Source organism: Beta vulgaris, chromosome 6 (assembly GCF_026745355.1).
Source record: "Beta vulgaris subsp. vulgaris cultivar EL10 chromosome 6, EL10.2, whole genome shotgun sequence".
Lineage (NCBI taxonomy): Eukaryota > Viridiplantae > Streptophyta > Magnoliopsida > Caryophyllales > Amaranthaceae > Beta > Beta vulgaris.
Genome location: NC_079207.1, coordinates 70,080,512 through 70,098,450, shown reverse-complemented (window position 1 = coordinate 70,098,450; position 17,939 = coordinate 70,080,512). Strand labels below are relative to the sequence as shown.

At 37.3% G+C, this 17,939-nt stretch overlaps 1 protein-coding gene across 1 annotated transcript; it reads right to left on the bottom strand.

Moving 5' to 3' along the window:
- Positions 1–9,242: 9,242 nt before the first annotated feature.
- Positions 9,243–17,939, bottom strand: LOC104897882 (hypothetical protein). The gene is made up of 4 exons (XM_010684847.4): positions 17,653–17,939; positions 13,229–13,961; positions 10,481–10,521; positions 9,243–10,390 (listed from the first exon to the last, which is right to left on the bottom strand). The coding sequence occupies exons 2-4, from the start codon at positions 13,545–13,547 to the stop codon at positions 9,518–9,520; spliced, it is 1,233 nt and encodes a 410-aa protein (XP_010683149.1). The 5' UTR covers positions 13,548–13,961; positions 17,653–17,939; the 3' UTR covers positions 9,243–9,517.

Below are 17,939 nucleotides of genomic sequence, written 5' to 3'. Positions count from 1 at the left end.
GGCTATGGAAACACTTCCCTTTCCCCTTCCTTGCAACTAAAAAATGTCTTTCGTCCTCCCAAACTTATCAAAAATCTTATTCCCGTTCGCAAATTCACTAATGACAATAATGTGTCTGTTGAGTTTGATCCTCTTGGATTTTCTGTGAAGGACCTTCAGACGGGGAGCCACATAATGAGATGTGAGAGTACCGGGGATTTATATCCTCTCACATCCATCCCTAGCATCTCCACACCATCCACCTTTCTTGCTGCTTCTCCAGATTTGTGGCACTCTCGTTTAGGACATCCGGGCCATACTATCCTTACTTTGCTCCGTAGTCATCATTTGATACATTGTAATAAGGCTCGTTCTTCTTTTTGTACTTCTTGTCCTTTGGGAAAATATATCAAACTACCATTTTGTGATTCTATGACTACTACTACTATGCCTTTTGATATTGTTCATAGTGATTTATGGACATCTCCTATTTTGAGTTATGCTGGACATCGTTATTATGTTTTTTTTCTTAGATGATTATAGCAATTAATTGTGGACTTTTCCCCTAGCGAACAAATCACAAGTCTATTCTATTTTTCTATCTTTTAAGGCATTAATCCGAACTCAATTTGAACTGGATATCAAAAATATTCAATGTGACAATGGGCGGGGATTCGCTAATAGATCTTTTCACTCCTTTTGTCTAGCCAATGACATTAAATTTCGTTTTTTGTGTCCTCATAACTCTCCACAAAATGGTAAGGCCGAGCAAAAAAACCAAATCCATTACCAATATTGTGCGCACCATTCTTGCTCACTCTTCCATGCCCCCCTCTTTTTGGCATCATGTTCTACAAATGGCGACCTATCTCTTAAATATTCTTCCCTCCAAGATATTGAAGTACAAATCTCCGACTCAAATTCTCTTCCAACGCACACCTTCCTACTCTCACCTTAGAGTCTTTGGTTGTCTTTGCTACCCTCTCTTCCCCTCCACTACAATCAATAAGCTTCAAGCTCGGTCCACACCCTGTGTTTTCTTGGGATATCCCCCCAATCATAGGGGCTATAAGTGTTATGACCTCTCAAGCAAGAAAATCATAATTTCGAGGCATGTTATATTTGATGAACATCATTTTCCGTTTTCCACCATACAAAATCCATCCCCTCCTTCTTTTGATTTTCTGGATTCTGATTTGTCTCCCTATGTCGTGCATTTTTTGCACTCTCCAACCCACACTCAAGCCCCAACACCAACCCAACCCTCTCCGTCTCTTTCTGTGCAGCCCACGGCCCAGCTCTCCCCCTACCGCCCCTGGCCCAGTCATCACTACCCAACCCCCTACCTGCTCCTCTTTCCCTACGTTGGATCCCCCCGCCCAGCCAAACAACTCCCCTTCTCCTTCTCACAGCCCACCTACCACAATCCCAAACTCCACTACTGCCTCCTCTTCCCATCAGCCAACCCGAATCACCACAAGAAGTCAGCATGGTATTTTCAAATCCAAAAGCTTTTTTAACTTGCACACCACCACCTCCCCCTCTATTTCTCCACTTCCCAAAAATCTGTAAGTGCTTTACATGACCCGAATTGGAAAGCTGCCATGATTGACGAATATGATGCTCTAATTAAAAATAAGACATGGGAGTTGGTCCCTTGTCCTCAAAATGTGAATCTTATTCGTTCTATGTGGATTTTTCGTCATAAAAAGAATTCTGATGGTTCTTTTGAGCGGTATAAAGTCCATCTTGTAGGTGATGGCAGGTCTCAACAGGTTGGAGTTAACTATGACGAAACATTTAGTCCCGTTGTCAATCCGGCAACTATTCGGACTGTCTTGAGCACTGCTCTATCTCATCCTTGGCCTATTCATCAGTTAGATGTCAAGAACGCTTTTCTTCATGGTAATATTTATGAGACGGTTTATATGCATCAGCCTATGGGATTCCACGATCCTACTCATCCAGATTATGTTTGTCTCTTGAAGAAATCTTTATATGGTCTCAAGCAGGCCCCTCGTGCATGGTACCACAGTTTGCAGATTATGTCTATACTATCAGTTTTGCTCATAGTCGCTCTGATCACTCACTATTTATTTATTGTCGTGGCTCTGACATTGCTTATATTTTGCTCTATGTTGATGACATCATTCTCACAGCCTCATCCGATGCTCTTCGAAAATCCATTATGTCTCTTCTTAGTGCAAAGTTTGCCATGAAGGACCTCGGTCCTTTGAGCTATTTTTTGGGTGTGGCCGTCACTCGCACCTCTGGAGGCATGTTTCTTTCTCAGCAAAATTATGCAGCCGACATTATCAAGCGTGCTGGTTTGACATCTTGCAAACCTAGTCATACTCCAGTTGACACAAAGGCGAAACTTGGTTCATCTGCTGGCACTCCCTTTTTTCGATCCTACCCTCTATCGCCAGCTTGCCGGTGCCTTACAGTCTCTTACATTCACAAGACTAGATATCTCCTATGCTGTCCAACAGGTGTGTTTACACATGCATGATCCAAAAGTTGAACATATGAATGCTCTTAAGCGTATTGTGCGTTACATTCAGGGCACTATTCATCATGGACTCCAGCTCTACCCGTCCTCTCTTGCATCTCTTACATCTTATAATATGCTGATTGGGGTGGGTGCCCAGACATTCGCCGCTCCACCTTCGGATATTGTATATTTCTTGGTGACAACTTGCTCTCCTGGTCATCCAAACGTCAACCCACCTTATCTAAGTCTAGTGGTGAAGCCGAATATTGTGGGGTTTCTCATGTCGTCTCCGAGTCTTCTTGGCTCCGTAATCTTCTCCTTGAGCTTCGTTGTCCCCTCCACAAAGCTACCTTAGTTTATTGTGATAATGTTAGTGCCATATACCTCTTTGGTAATCCTGTTCAGCATCAGCGCACTAAACATATTGAGTTGGATATCCAATTCGTACATGAAAAAGTTGCACGTGGAGAAGTTCGAGTACTTCACGTTCCGTCCTGTTACCAAATTGCAGATATCTTCACTAAAGGACTTCCGAGCGTACTTTTTGATGATTTCCGGGACAGTCTAAGCGTATGACAACCTCCCGCTTCGACTGCAGGGGTGTGTTAGACTACGTATATATTAGGAAATAGTCAACTGTTGTAATCTATATAATCTTCTATTTTTGTATAGCTTTATTAGCTCCTAGATGATAGCCGAAGATTATGGCAACAGTAAGCTGTATATAATATTTCCTATTCATCAATCAAAGGCAAGGGATTACATTCTCCTACATTTAACTACAAGAATAAGCAACCACTTCATGAAAAAATCGCATAGAGGAGCTCAAAACTAATTCATACTACAAGATGCACCTATTACCTATAGTAGTTGATGCATGTTAGACAGGTCAATTATTAAAATAAATTATGCTACTACAAATCTACAATGGATATGTCAACATCTAGTCTTTTCTTTTCACTGGGGTGGTGTTGGAGTACAATTTTATCTGGTTGAACTTTGAGGCACATGGTATTGGAAAATGACAAGTTATAAGCAACTGCAAACAATTGGCTATTGAGGAAAGGGTGCAAAACTTGTCAAAAATCTCTTTAGTTGGACCCAAACACAGGAAATGACTTGTATAGCTAGGCCAAGGACGACCAAAATTAATGTTAAGGCACCACAAACTACCAACTTGGCCTTGTTGCTTCGTGCAAATGTTGTAGGATGCTTTTGCAAGTAATGGCATTGCACATGATTTGTGGGGTACATGATGTTTATTACCCATTACCCAAACTAAAGAGATTAGAAAATGGGGGACTCAGACCTAATTAATGGTGACTAGTTGATGTATGAATGATGATAATACAATGAATTTATAGGAAATATATATACTTGGTAATAATAATGTTAAAGAATTGGAAGACTTTATCTTTCTCTTTTCATTTTTCTTCATCATCGAGGATATTGGATTGTATTCAACACTGGTATAAGTATTAGTAGACGACAGCAACATGGAGCTAAATGTGGCATCTTAGGGGGGTGATCCCAGTTGAATAGGAAAACTCGACAAGAACTAGTGCTTTGCTTGATTGAGACTTAAGAGACGGATAACTAATAACACTAGTAGATCTAACAAATTTGACCTCATCTTAAAAATTAACACTAGAATTCCACCGGATGATAATTAGGTTTTCAACAAGAAGATATGAGTAAAAATCTAAAAATGATAAAATTATAAAATGTTTGAAGATAACATTCAGTTGACAGACCGGTATTTACTTCTAAAAAGTGCAAAAATACGCACCTAGATAAATTGTAGCAACAAAATTTGAACCCTATGTGTGTCCCACAATTTTGCTCCTTTTTTCCATGACTGTTTAGTGTTAACACTAATGCATAATGACACTATAACCTAAAAATATAACATCTAACATTAAAAGTTTTTCTGATACATTATTGTTTCCATTGTTCATGTAAAACTAATACAATCAAGAACTTTACAAAACGACATCAAAACAACATAGTTTAATAGTTTGTGATATATTGTATTTTTTTATTGAGATCGATGTAATCTAGCGCTTTAATAAAGAAGGAAATGAAAGAAAAAAAGTGAAAACTAACCATGTAAAAGGCATGTCTTTCTGTACGTGAAAAGATGCCCCCTCTCTAGTCAAATCCAAATCGACATTCAAATAAATGGTGTTGTCGCTTTGTTTCCCCTAATAACTAATCCATGGACTTACTAGCTCGATGGTCGATCTCTTTCTTAATGTAAAGCTATTTTCTCTAAAAGAAGGGGGCTCATGCACTCACTAGACTGGAAAGCAAGTGTTCCAGTGTTCTCAAAATATACTCTTTAAGTTTTTAAAAGTGTTCAAACGTAAATCTATACTTGTCAAAGTTCGAAATGAAATTTTGAACTTTAAATTCTCACTAATATAAAATTATGAATATTTAAACATTATCATATGAACTATTGTTTAATTCGTCTAAATTAAAATTTCAAAATATTAGATATTTGAATAATTTTTACACAAGAAATCAAAGATATTAATGGTGTAATTTTAAAAAGTGTATATTAAGAATCCGTGAAAATTAAAAACGTCCACAACTTAAAATAAGGTCGAGCATTAAACTTCATAATATAATGCAATTTCCATTATTGAACAATGACATTTTTCTCTGGTTAAGGGGAGCAATAATTTAAGAGCAAATTTTAACGAACAATGACATTTGATCCATTGAATTTGGCATAAAACATCAATATGTTTTACATAGTATGATGTATCTTCCATAGTTCTTAAAAAATGACTATAGGGCCTCAAGAAATGATATAAAATTAGCGAGTGTCCTAAGTGATGCTTCAGGTTGTTACTTTTCGTAACTTTTTGTCAAGCGAGAAAAATTTAACATAATGACATAATCAGTAATTGCATGATTTTTGAAAAATAAACTCTCAAAAGTTTGGGGATGAAAGCAATAGCTTATCTTTCTACAATGAATTGGAGTAAAAGTTTATGTCTATAATAACCCCTTGTTATTATCATAAAAATGTTAGGTATCTAACTACTTGTGAAATCTTTCAATGAGATATAATTATACGATCTTATATGATATTTTATTTTGGAATATATACTAAACAATGGTGTTATGTTGGGTTAATGGCTAAACTTTCACTTTTCATTTCAAAAGTCACGTGTTCGATACATTGTAACTACGGCACTACGCACAAACTTTTTTAGGAACACCTTTTAATATATTAGTAGAGATATTTTGTAAATGACACTAAAACTTCGTCTCATCAAATAATTACTTAAATGACACATACAACTCCGACATTGACATATATAACATCATTTTCTCCGTAAAAATAACTCTATCAAAAATTATATTTACCCTCTAAAAATGACATGTAACAACATAATCTTCGTAAAATAACACATATTAATAAACCCACTTAAGAAGAAATGATTTAAATGAATTTATAAGAAAATAGCAATCAAATTTGAAAAAAAAAGAGGCAAGAACTCCAAGTCTTTCTTAATGATGAATCATGCATGATGCATAGTAAAGATTTAGGGTGCGTTCTCTTCACCTGAATAATCCTTCGTTGAACTGAAGTTATTGGACCTGATTCGACTTATTGGACTCGATTGGAACGGATTCGACCTGATTGAAACTTATTGACCTGCTATTTGGAACTTATTAGACCTGATTGGACATAATTGAAACTTATTAGACCTTATTGGACATGATTGGAACTTATTTGACCTTATTGACAAAAAAATTGATGAGTATTAATATAATATTACTCCTAACACAAATATTGTACCTCAAAATTTATTATGACATAATAGTTATTAAAATTTATCCTTCCTTCGAAAAAATAGTAATTATTGATTATCTCTTATAATTAACATTTTAACAAAAAAAAAAATACTATTTATATGTTTGCCTATATTCAACTTTTCACCACTAATATATGCTTGCCTATATACAACTTTGATTAGACTCATTTGACTTAGCCGCCTCCCTAAATCTAGTTTTTCTCTCTAGCCGCCACCCTTTTTCCCCTTTCCCTTCATCGTTAGGGACTGACATGGATGATCTCATACATGGTAAGCCCCTTTTCCTTTCTTGATTGTCATTTTGTTTTGTTGAATATGTTAGTCTCTCTTTATGAGAGTTTCTTGTGCCCTGATATGGAAAGACTAGTCTTCTTTGTCGTGGAGGTATCCTTCTCCCGTATGGGAGTTGTGAGTCTAGTTTTTTTATTTGTAGGTATGAGAAATTGTTCTCATTGGCTGAAGTTCAAAACTATCAACATGAAGGTATTGGAAACTCGGATGCGGTCAATATGGATTGATCAAGAACGTTCTTCTCCAAACTATGTCAAAATGATAGACGATTCCTAATAGTTGCTTGGGACAACAAATACAAGGGACTTGCGCCACAATATTCGATCTGGTTCATTGTAGTTTCATCGAAAACGAAATTGATCTGATCTTGTTTAATTGTATCCTGTTTTTCTTTATTACTTATTGTAGATTTCGTTTGCCTTCAATTAATGAAATTTCTCTTTAAAAAAATAAATAAATATACAACTTTGATTTCATAAAGCACTAGTAGGAAATCAGTTAATACATTTATATCTTTCATTGTTATTAATAATGAAAATATGTTATCCCTACTTATTTAAAGACAAATTGCAAAATATTATAATTATGATGATTATTATTATTAAACTTATTTGACCGTGATTATAATATTTTTAATAATAACATAATCAGCTAATAGTAATATGAATAATAAAGTAATAGATAACAATAATGCAAATATAATACTATATGATCATAGCGATACTTTAATTAAAAAATTTAATAATAACATAATCAGATAATAGTAATATGAATAATAAAATAATAGACAATATTACAAATATAATACTATATAATATCATAGTGGTACCTTAATTCAATTTTTAATTTAAATTTATTGATCATTGATTATTTGAACCTTATTGGAACTTATTGGACATGATTGGAACTTATTGCACCTTATTGTAACTTATTGAACCTGATTGGAACTTATTGACCTGATTGAAACTTATGTGAACTGAATTGAACTGATTGGACTTGAAACTTAATATTTTTTAATTTTTTTTACATCGAGAAAATTTACATTAAATAAAAGGAAAGTACAGCCTAATGCTAATACAACCAAACTAAAACAAACATGAGCCTCATTGGCTCGTACATACTTTATGAAGAAAAAACTAACTACAATTTGTCCAGTCCAAATGACGTATGTCCTGAATGATGGCGGGAAGGGTTGGATTACATGTCTTGATGAAAAAGACCTGATATGAGAGGGAAACTGTTGAGATACGAAACCCTGACGATCTTGGAAGAGAGATTGTCGCACGACAACTAGTAAACTCCAATGTCTACAATATGCTAAATCACAATGTCCTTGAAAAGAAATATCTTCCTGGAATTATACTGATTCAACGAGCAATGAAGTCACGTCCTTTGGTGACTTCTAATCCTGCTGCGAGGGAACCCAGAGTTTAATCTCAGTAGACAGAAACTCGAAATGCGTGGAGGTCATAAGCTCATAACATGCCCCAGTTCAAACTGGAGAGCCTCCTACAAAATGCATTTTTTTAATTGTGATGACGCTTGAATCATCACGAGAACTTTTGGCGAATCTAATTCGCCCAACTTACGGATCTTCAGATCCAACCTCGCAATCTCCAAAAGAAGAACGACGCTCAACAGATCTAAATTGAGAACCTCTTCTCATCTTATCCAACATTAGAAGTCCTAAAGAGGCATAAACACGACAGCCAACTCCAAGATCATTAACTCTATTAACCACGTTTCCTAAACTTCCTTCGTCATAGGAAACCAAAAACCTTGTAATGCCCACCAATCATCATTGCCGAATTTTCAAGCACAACCATACACAAAAAGGCAAGGGTAATTGGATCTGCAAGAAACTGAACTAAAACTTAAACATAAAACCACCATTAAACAAACTAACAACCCAATGACTAGATTCATGCTAGCCCTCAGACGATGACACAAACCGGGGAACGGGAAGGGGAAACTTGACCAAACCATGGGAGGGGGAAGGGGAAACTGGGGAAAACGCGAAGGGTAGGGGACCTAATGAACTAGAGGAAGGAGGAGAAGGGATGCGCCGCAACAACTTAAGGGGAATGGGGATTCGACAGAGACTCGACGGGGACTCGACGAAAACTCGACCCACAAACGTGACAAGGAAGGAGAACGGAAGGCCCACGAACACAACAGGGCAGAGGTGGCAAGGGAGGCCCAAGAACGCAACAGGGACGGGGGAGGGGAGGCAGACAAATGCAACGAGGGAGGGGGTGGGGAAGCTGACGAACTAACTGGGGAAGGGGGAGGGGAACTAGGGTGACGACGAACCTTGCAACGGCAAAGAAGACAAGAAGAAAGAATGACGAACAAGGAAAGGAAAACAGAGAAAATGGACAAGAAACGACGGTGATAAAGGAACAAGCAAGCTTGTCGCCGACGACCCAGCGGCGATCAGCAAGCCTACGGCAGGAGAGTTATCCTAGGTTTCTTTTTTTGGGGAGAGAGAGAGCCCACGCTAGGGTTTTTATCTTCTTAAAAGTTTGAAATTTAATTTATCAAGGTGAAGAGAATGCACCCTTAACAATAGACAAAAACGAATGAAAAAAAAGAAGATAAAATCACATTGCAAAGCCACATGCACAAAAAAAAAAAAAAAAAAGGATCAACAACCACACAGGATGAAGCTCATATCAGAGCAGCGAAATCACACCAGAATTTTAGTACAACCTTAAATATACATATAAACATAAATCTAGCGAATATCATCTAAGAATCTAACTGCAATCTGAATAGCTGTCAACTAAGAGCTAAATGTGTTCTTTAGAATGTAAACCAACAGTTCAAATCAGAAAAACTACAGATTTACACCTATAATTTAAAAAGGTTATCAAAATCCATACTTCAGAAATTAGTCGCACGACCTTTCTCCCTCCATTCATCCTTTCTTAATGCTAGGACCAGCTGCTGTCTTTGAGCACCCACCTGCACCATGATCCGCAAATCTTCCACCAAAAAGATGCAGCGACGTAGTCTTCTTCAGTTTGCCGGGAAAATCTTTGCCTGAGCTACCCTTATGAGAAAGACTGTTTTTTATTTTATGTCGGGTAAGGAGCAACTTACTGGTTTTCTGTGGAGTATGCAAGGCCCCTTCAACACAATCACCAGCTTGAACACAACCCCAACTTCTTGATGTTCCCTCTTCACTGAAAGCTCTAAGTCGTGGGAGATGATTGCGCAATCTGGGAAATACATGCTGTTCTGGGGAGTGCTCTCTCTCCGGTTTAGAACAAATAGGACAAGGAGGATCACTTTTATGGGACTTTGGAGTTGTTTGGTCCAAGCATTCTGCATGGAAAACATGCCGGCAGGAAAGAACTCCAGCAACAGGCATATCTTCACTTTTAACAATCCGTCTTGAGCTCCAAGGTGATCTCTGAGAAAGCAATCTATCACACAATCCACATTTAAAGACCTCACTAGCATTGGATGGTCGAGTAAGAAACTCGGGCTCAAATTGGTCGGAAATATCTGTTAAGTCAATGCTGCTGCTGCCACTGCTCAAGCGATGATTATCCCTCTGGGGAGTGGTAGCATCATATGCAGAAAGTCCTGTAACAGGACTTGCAGACGCTTCTCTTGTAAAGGAATGAGCCGGGAAGGATAGAGGATGAATAGGTTTGGACATGAAAGAACGACGACTTGGGAAGTTTCGAGGAGTTGAAAGGTTTAGCTTCCCTGTGAGATCAAACTCACTACCATCTGAGTGAGGTGAAGTAAATCCCCCGCCATCTCGAACCATGGATGTACCCTTCAGAGAGAACAGACAGAAAATAGGTTACTAACAAATTCATATCTAAGGCGATTCTAGACATGAAGAAAGACAAACATTCTATAGTACCTCCATTGTAGGCGTGAAGCTTAATGGCCCAGATACTGTATCTGCAAGATTTAAATTATTTTAAAAACATGAAGAAAGACAATATAAAAACTGAGTCATCTCATCAACATACAGGAACAGCAAACTCAATAGGCTATTAACTAACATAATTGGACTTTGGGATTTGACGTTTTAGGATCACACGCCAGTAAAAAGATTACATAAAACACCACTCTTAGTAACATCACAATATACATTTCACACACTAAAACCAAATGAAATGTTGGACGTATTACATGGCCCCTTTCTTTCACCTTCAAAGCACCTGCAAACATACTTACCTAGATATTGTAGGACGCTTTAAATTAGGCCAAAAACATGTTACATATTGAAATTGACCGAGTATTGCATCTGCACACACTCAGGCTGGTTATTTCCAGCCAAACAGCATATACCATATGCTATTTGCAACCGAGTTTGATATCATATTCTGAAGCCTATTATCATTTAGCAAAGCATGGGATCAAGATATTAACACTTTTTAAATGTGAGAAGCCCTAAGACTATACAAATTAATGTTTGCCTGCGTATCTAAGAGGTGATTATCAAGCTCTACTGTTTTTATAAGATTTTCACAAAAACATACGAATGAATCCACATACAATCATACATCACAACCGAACTCTTCTAGCAGAGGAATGACGAGAGAAAAATCTTGACACCTGAATGGTTGCTTCAAGTGGACATCTAAAATGTTTAAACCTCGACTACATGAAATTATTATAAGGCTAAAAGATGGGTAGACCAATTCAAAGATAATTTAAGAATCAAGATTGGCCTAGTTGGTTAGAAGCTCTCCTTCCACCCTTGTAACAAGGGTTCGATTCTTGGCCCTCACAAAGTGGGATCCCCAATCCCCCCAAAACTTGTGCAAGGGGTATTCATCTTACCTTAATAATAAATTACAAAATAATTTTTAAATGGAAAATTTGTCAAAAACTACCTTTTAAATGCCAGTTTTTGTGAGAAACCACCTAATAATTTTTCTTTTGGCATGAAACTACCTTTCATGAACTTTCCTTAGCGATGAAACTTGTCACCATATTTTGGCCATTTACTTTCATTGTTCAGGCGTTCCTCGCATGGTGACCTCACATGACCCACTTAACCCCCCCAAATTTCTTTCTTTTCTACTCAAGATTCTTCAAGAGGATGAGGTTCAGAATGCAAAAAGATGAGAGTGAACCAAGATAGGGAAAGCAATCGAGGGGGTTAAGTGGGTTATATGAGGTCTGCTTGCGAGTCAATGCCTGAAAATGAAAATTTATGACCGAAATTCAACGACATATTTCATCTCACAAAAAATATTTCATAAAAGGTGGTTTCGTGCCCATGTTATTTATAATGTGGAATCTCACAAAAAATGACATTTAAAAGGTGGTTTTTGACAAGTTTTCCTTTTGAAAAAAAAAAACAGATATGAATTAATCCACCATGATAGCTGAAGCTTCAAGTGGACATCTAAAAAAATTAACCTCAGCAACATGATATATTATTATAAGTTGAAAGATGGGCAGATCAGAAAAAGACTACCCAAATTCAATACACAACCAATACACATTCCAATTAATCACCAATAAGTATAAAAAGTTAGATTAAGGGCTATTAAGACTACACTTGTTTTATACAAAGAACTCCTTTATCCATTCCTTAACTTTTCAACCTTGATCTGAACTTATTAGACCTACCCTAATTATCTTAACTTATTGGACAGTACCCTAATTATCAGTACGTATAAGACTAGCCTCATTATCTAACCTTATTGGCCATGATATGAACTTACGTTAGTTGGGAATTCAACTTAGTAGCCTTTACCTAAACTTATTGGTTTACCTTGAAGTAATTCAACCTTACCTCAAGTTATTAGCTCTCAACTAAACTTATAGGCTCTTACATGAAGTAAGTTTTTTTGAAACTTCTTTTTGTAAGATAAATTGAACAAAGCTGAAGTTCTAATATGGATTTAACAAGTGGAAGAACAAAGCCTGAATAACAATAATCCTAAGATACATTTGAATCAACTTTGGATTCAACTGAAACTGAACAAATAAGCCACGTAAAAATCAATGGTTACTGCCATATGAAAAGCAAAAGGATGATGCATAGCCACACTACACATGAAAAAGTTCATGAACATGTATACTCTTACCACTTAATAAAAAAATGTCAAAATTTGTGTAGTTGAAGTTCTTGGAATTAGACAAAAAAATTATGTCTGCAATTAATATATGTAAGAATCCTTATTTTTCATCATTTCCAAAGATGGACGAACTTTTAAGGAGGGAGGAAGTACTAGACATCAGCCCCAACTCAAGGCTCTAGAATAAACCCCCAAAACAACAGAATCAGCAGATTCATGCTACCCCTAGTCCCCTACCACGTGCCAGATGTCAATTCACAGTGTCCCCTAAATATTGGTCCACTCGGAGCATCAAATGCACAAAAGCGTGTCAATTTTGAATTATGGCCTCTTTATATTCTAATCTCTAGCATTATCTTGTTCCAATAGGTACAGTCTGCTAAACATGGCAGGTTTGTACGTAACAAAGTGAACTCCAAAGTTATGATCAAAGTTGACATCATTTAGGACACTCTCGTGATGGGACAAGTAGTAGTAGAATACAACTGATTAATTCAGGCATCGCATATGAATAAGGGAGGGAAAGTAATCAACCAAAAGATGATTTCTTGATGCAAAGCAATACACACCTCTCCTGGCAGAAGTTACAAAATCATCAATACTGACCCCTCTTACTGGTGGAGGAGTCCATGGCTGAATAAGAGAGGCATCAGACGGACTACTAAAATACAGGGCACCGCCCTCAGATGCAGAGTATTGGTGAGTTGGATGATAACCACCTCTTATCCAGCTCCTGCTTTCTTTACTGTTTGATGATGTAGATCCAAACAACTGAATGCTGTCACTAGAGCCATACTGCATGCCTTCAGGCTGAAAGCCATAATCCCATCTTGATGGTGGAGGTGAGAAGCTTGTATTAGTTCGCCAATATGGTTCATGAGGCCCCATAGGCCACTCCCGGCTTGTTGCACTGGATCCATGTGGCCTAGCGGCCACACAACATAGGGACCCCGTTTTAGCTATGTTTTGTGGAACCAAATAAACCCGACCCCCTTGGCTTTAATCTTTACTAAACTAGCATATACCACCTTGAGAAATATACAATCTTTATTCAGTCACAACAATCAACAAGATCAATGTGTACAAGCCTGCAATCTTCAGATATCCAAAGTATTCTCCGACGAGGACAAACAATTGTAAGCAAGTTGGATAAAGAGAGATGTTACTAAGTGGAATCGTATCATGAAAAAGACAATATGCACAGTATCTCTACCACGGATTATTACAGAGACATAGTTCCATCTTGTGGCAGCTTTTTCAGTATCTATAACATAGTTACAACTTCACACCTCAATGCAAGTCCTGCGTAGTACAGAAAACAAATAGAGCTCAATGATATTGTTCTACCATATTAACAACCTTACAGGTTATTCTTTTGCTCAGTTAAAAACAAATCACTTTGATGATGAGGCTCAGAAAAATATCAGTGAAGAAGCAATCAATATTGAGGCTCATGCAACAGAAACAGAACAAGTTTATGAAATTCAACCAGAATACCTAGTTCTTCAATATTTCAACTGTGTAAAATGGCAATTTAAAGCTTGAATCTCACCTAAAATCCTATATGTAACCCTAGGGTACCCAAAGGAGACACTTCAACTTATCTCTATCTCTTTGAAATGCCTGATGACAACAGAAGGCAGAACTTTCACAATAATCTTCTCACGTATCCAATGTTTGTGCCTATGTGGTCTAAGGTCGGACAAATGCTACCTTCTGAATCAGAATAATTGACCCTTCGTCCAATAATGGTCCCTAATTATCCAAACATCTTTAAATAGTTGATAACAATCCCAAGATTGAGGTCCGAAGGCCTGAAAAACCCTAATGGAAGTTGAGAATAGCAGTTATAAGTGTATATTAACAGTGCATGCTGTTGTAGGAAGCCTATACTTATTGCTTAACAGCTAGAAAATAAAGCCCTTGATGTCCAAGCAACGTCACTCAAATATACCCATGGCATGCCAACAAAACATCTCATCTAGACTACCATAGGCCTATGTTTTACTTGTGCCCATGTACAACAACCTAAGCACTCAACACATCTGTATAAAGGCAAGTCCAACAACTGTAACAGAAGCCTCGCTAACAAAGCAAAACCACCTAGCATGCTAACTTGCTAAGGCACAAGCTGATGACTGGGACATCTCCAGAGACATGTTGATGCACAACTAGTGGCACACAAAGCCAAGGATCAGCTGGAAAAATAATCCTCACAAGTTCTAATGCTTGTCGAAGCTCGCAGCTGCAAGTAAAGAGCTAAGAAGAGTAGCATAGACACTCAAGTTCAAACCACCCAGCTGGATCGGAGGCCAGAGGAACATGCAGCCGGCGCAGAATGCTGTGTGAGTGTGACTAGAGCCACCTCTGCACATACTAGTATGCAGATATTCACAATGCAGTAGTGGTACCATGTATCGTCAGGTGCTGTCCATCTCTCACAAAGCCAAGTATAAAGGCAAGTCCAACAACTGTAACAGAAGCCTCGCTAACAAAGCAAAACCACCTAGCATGCTAACTTGCTAAGGCACAAGCTGATGACTGGGACATCTCCAGAGACATGTTGATGCACAACTAGTGGCACACAAAGCCAAGGATCAGCTGGAAAAATAATCCTCACAAGTTCTAATGCTTGTCGAAGCTCGCAGCTGCAAGTAAAGAGCTAAGAAGAGTAGCATAGACACTCAAGTTCAAACCACCAGCTGGATCGGAGGCCAGAGGAACATGCAGCCGGCGCAGAATGCTGTGTGAGTGTGACTAGAGCCACCTCTGCACATACTAGTATGCAGATATTCACAATGCAGTAGTGGTACCATGTATCGTCAGGTGCTGTCCATCTCTGGTGCTTCCAGAGCTTTTCTACCGACCTCAAGGTCCCTGCTTGGCTAATATCAAATCCCTTCATGCCCATGCCTATATATATTCATAATTGAATCCCACTACCCCAGCATGCCTCTCTCATTAGTTATAACACTAATCACCACTCGAAAGTCTGCTAGAATCTCTTTCAAGACTTGCATAAATGCCTGTCTCTATCACCATATTCAAGCATCACATGCACTATCCTGACAAACAACCACCTTCGCTATTTGATCCTCAATTGTGACTCTAATCTTCGACTTTTGGGCTTCTTGCCTCTCTTATTTAAATTATTCTTTTTCCAGTGTGTGTACTCGATTGTTTTGATTAATTTATTTTTACTTTTAAAGTTTATTGATGTATATAGTAATCCTATTTCCACCATATTGTATAAGCATAAATTTGACATAATATCACTAAATTAATTGATGTGATTACTAAACCAAGCTTAAGTACTAGTTGTAGGGTGTCTTAGTCAAATTGCAGTATGGTCAGCACCGTCATTTACTTCTTGTAGATGTAAGTTTGAGTGATGGGCATGCCAAAGGACAAGATTGACGAACTTCTAACATACCCGTTCATCACCTTCAAATCTGAGCTTTTGGCTTCAACCATCAGTTTGGTCTTTGGTGATTCACTTAATTTTTCCCTCTAGTATTAGTTGCTTAGCTTGTCCCTCTATGTTTAGATACTGACTTGCTCTATGATTAGGGTCTATTAATTTTTTCCAAAAGTTCTTTGGTAACTTCCAGAGTTCCACTTCTATATTTGATGCCCTAATTGTTTCCTTCCCCATATCGCAAAACTTTAGTGAACCCCCATGGTCCACACTCTACACGAATACACATTGAGTCTTTAAAAGTTCTTATCACACTTAGATGGGTCCCCACCCACATGTCCAAATAACATAGTTTTTGGCACAATATACGGATCCTTTTACACTAAGAAGATTGTGCCTTGAACTTGGTGGATATTCTTGATAATGAGGAAGTTGGGAGTTTCATATGTAGCATTCGAGAACTGACGCTAACTAGACATTTATAAACTACAAATTGCCTCTAACAAAATTTAGTTTAGGTGACAATAATACAGCAGTTGCAATTTGATAAAAGTCAAACTTAACAGTTATTCTGTTAAAACAACACTGCAAAGTATAAAAATAGTACTAGACTTCCACATCAAGAATCGGAAGTAAACAATTGTCGACCTAATCTCGACTTCTCAAACTCTTAGTTCAAATATTAGTGCCTCCATTAGGATCTTTTAATTTCCATTCTACACCATTCATCAAGAAACTCACTTTTTCTACAGCAATCACAGTACGAGTGTATCACTAATCCCTAGTGCCTTGCCCAACCCTTTCCCACTCATCCAAAAGAAATTTGTATCTGCACTAGTTAATTCTAATCCCACAAGCAAAGGATTTTATCAGAACTAATTCATCATTCAGACTTCATATCAGAACTCCAAGTTTCCATGATTTTGAGACAGACGGAGCACGATTTTCCCTATAGCTCTAAGATAATGTCAAAATACCAGAAATTAGTGAAGTTATTCTTTCTCCTTTTCTCATCTAAAGCAAAAAGAACATCAATTTCGAAAACCCGCCAATCTCATAACTCATGGGTGTCTGTCTGCATGAATCCCAGCAATATATATCAACTAACCCATTCAACTCCTTTTCCTGGTTCCAGTGTCAAGTCAAGAACACAAAATTTAACAACAAAAACAGACAACCAAAGAAATCTCAAAAATAAAAGGGGAAAAAAGACAAAATTTTCAAGGTTTTTCCACTTTCAACTAATCACCTGTAGCTTTGAGATTCTAATCCAGTATATCAGAGCTTCAATAAAATTGCCTTTCACTTTTTTATCGGATATTTAACTCCAATATTTTCATAATTTCTCTTTAAATGAGACCCAAATTTATAAGCTAAAACAGAACACTTCAACCTTTTCACTTGAATCCAACAGATTATGAAGAAAAGCAGCTAAAAAAAGCAACACCCACTAAAGCTAACAAAAGTAACATCATATTCTTAGCATCAAAACAGATAAACTTATGCAAAAAAAAAAAAAAAAAAAAAAAAAAAAAAAAAAAAACTTGATTTTCCATTGAAGAAAGGAGGGTTTACCTGAGAAAAACAGTTGACCAAAAATAGGAGAGAGAAAGTGTGTGAAATGATGGAAGCCATGGGAGAAATCATTAGCAGAATAAAATCCAAATAATTCCTCTATTAGCACATTCTTCGCTGAACAAAAACCCTAATTTGTCGGAGAAGGGAATTATACCCAATTTTATTTGTAAAAAAATTGCGTTTCTCTTCTTTACACAGGCGCTACTACTGATGAGAAGTGCAGAAATTCTCTCTTTTGTTTATACTTTTATCGTGTGATTAGCTTTTTAGTCTTTTACTTTGTC

Bases quoted from the DNA above. Each gene is read 5' to 3' on its own strand.
- LOC104897882 (XM_010684847.4), bottom strand. From the start codon at position 13,547: ATGGGGCCTCATGAACCATATTGGCGAACTAATACAAGCTTCTCACCT. The intron at 10,522-13,228 runs GTGTGTATTGCT...TAAATCTTGCAG, and splicing joins TGTAACTTCTGCCAGGAGAG to ATACAGTATCTGGGCCATTA. The intron at 10,391-10,480 runs GTACTATAGAAT...TTCTCTCTGAAG, and splicing joins GCTTCACGCCTACAATGGAG to GGTACATCCATGGTTCGAGA.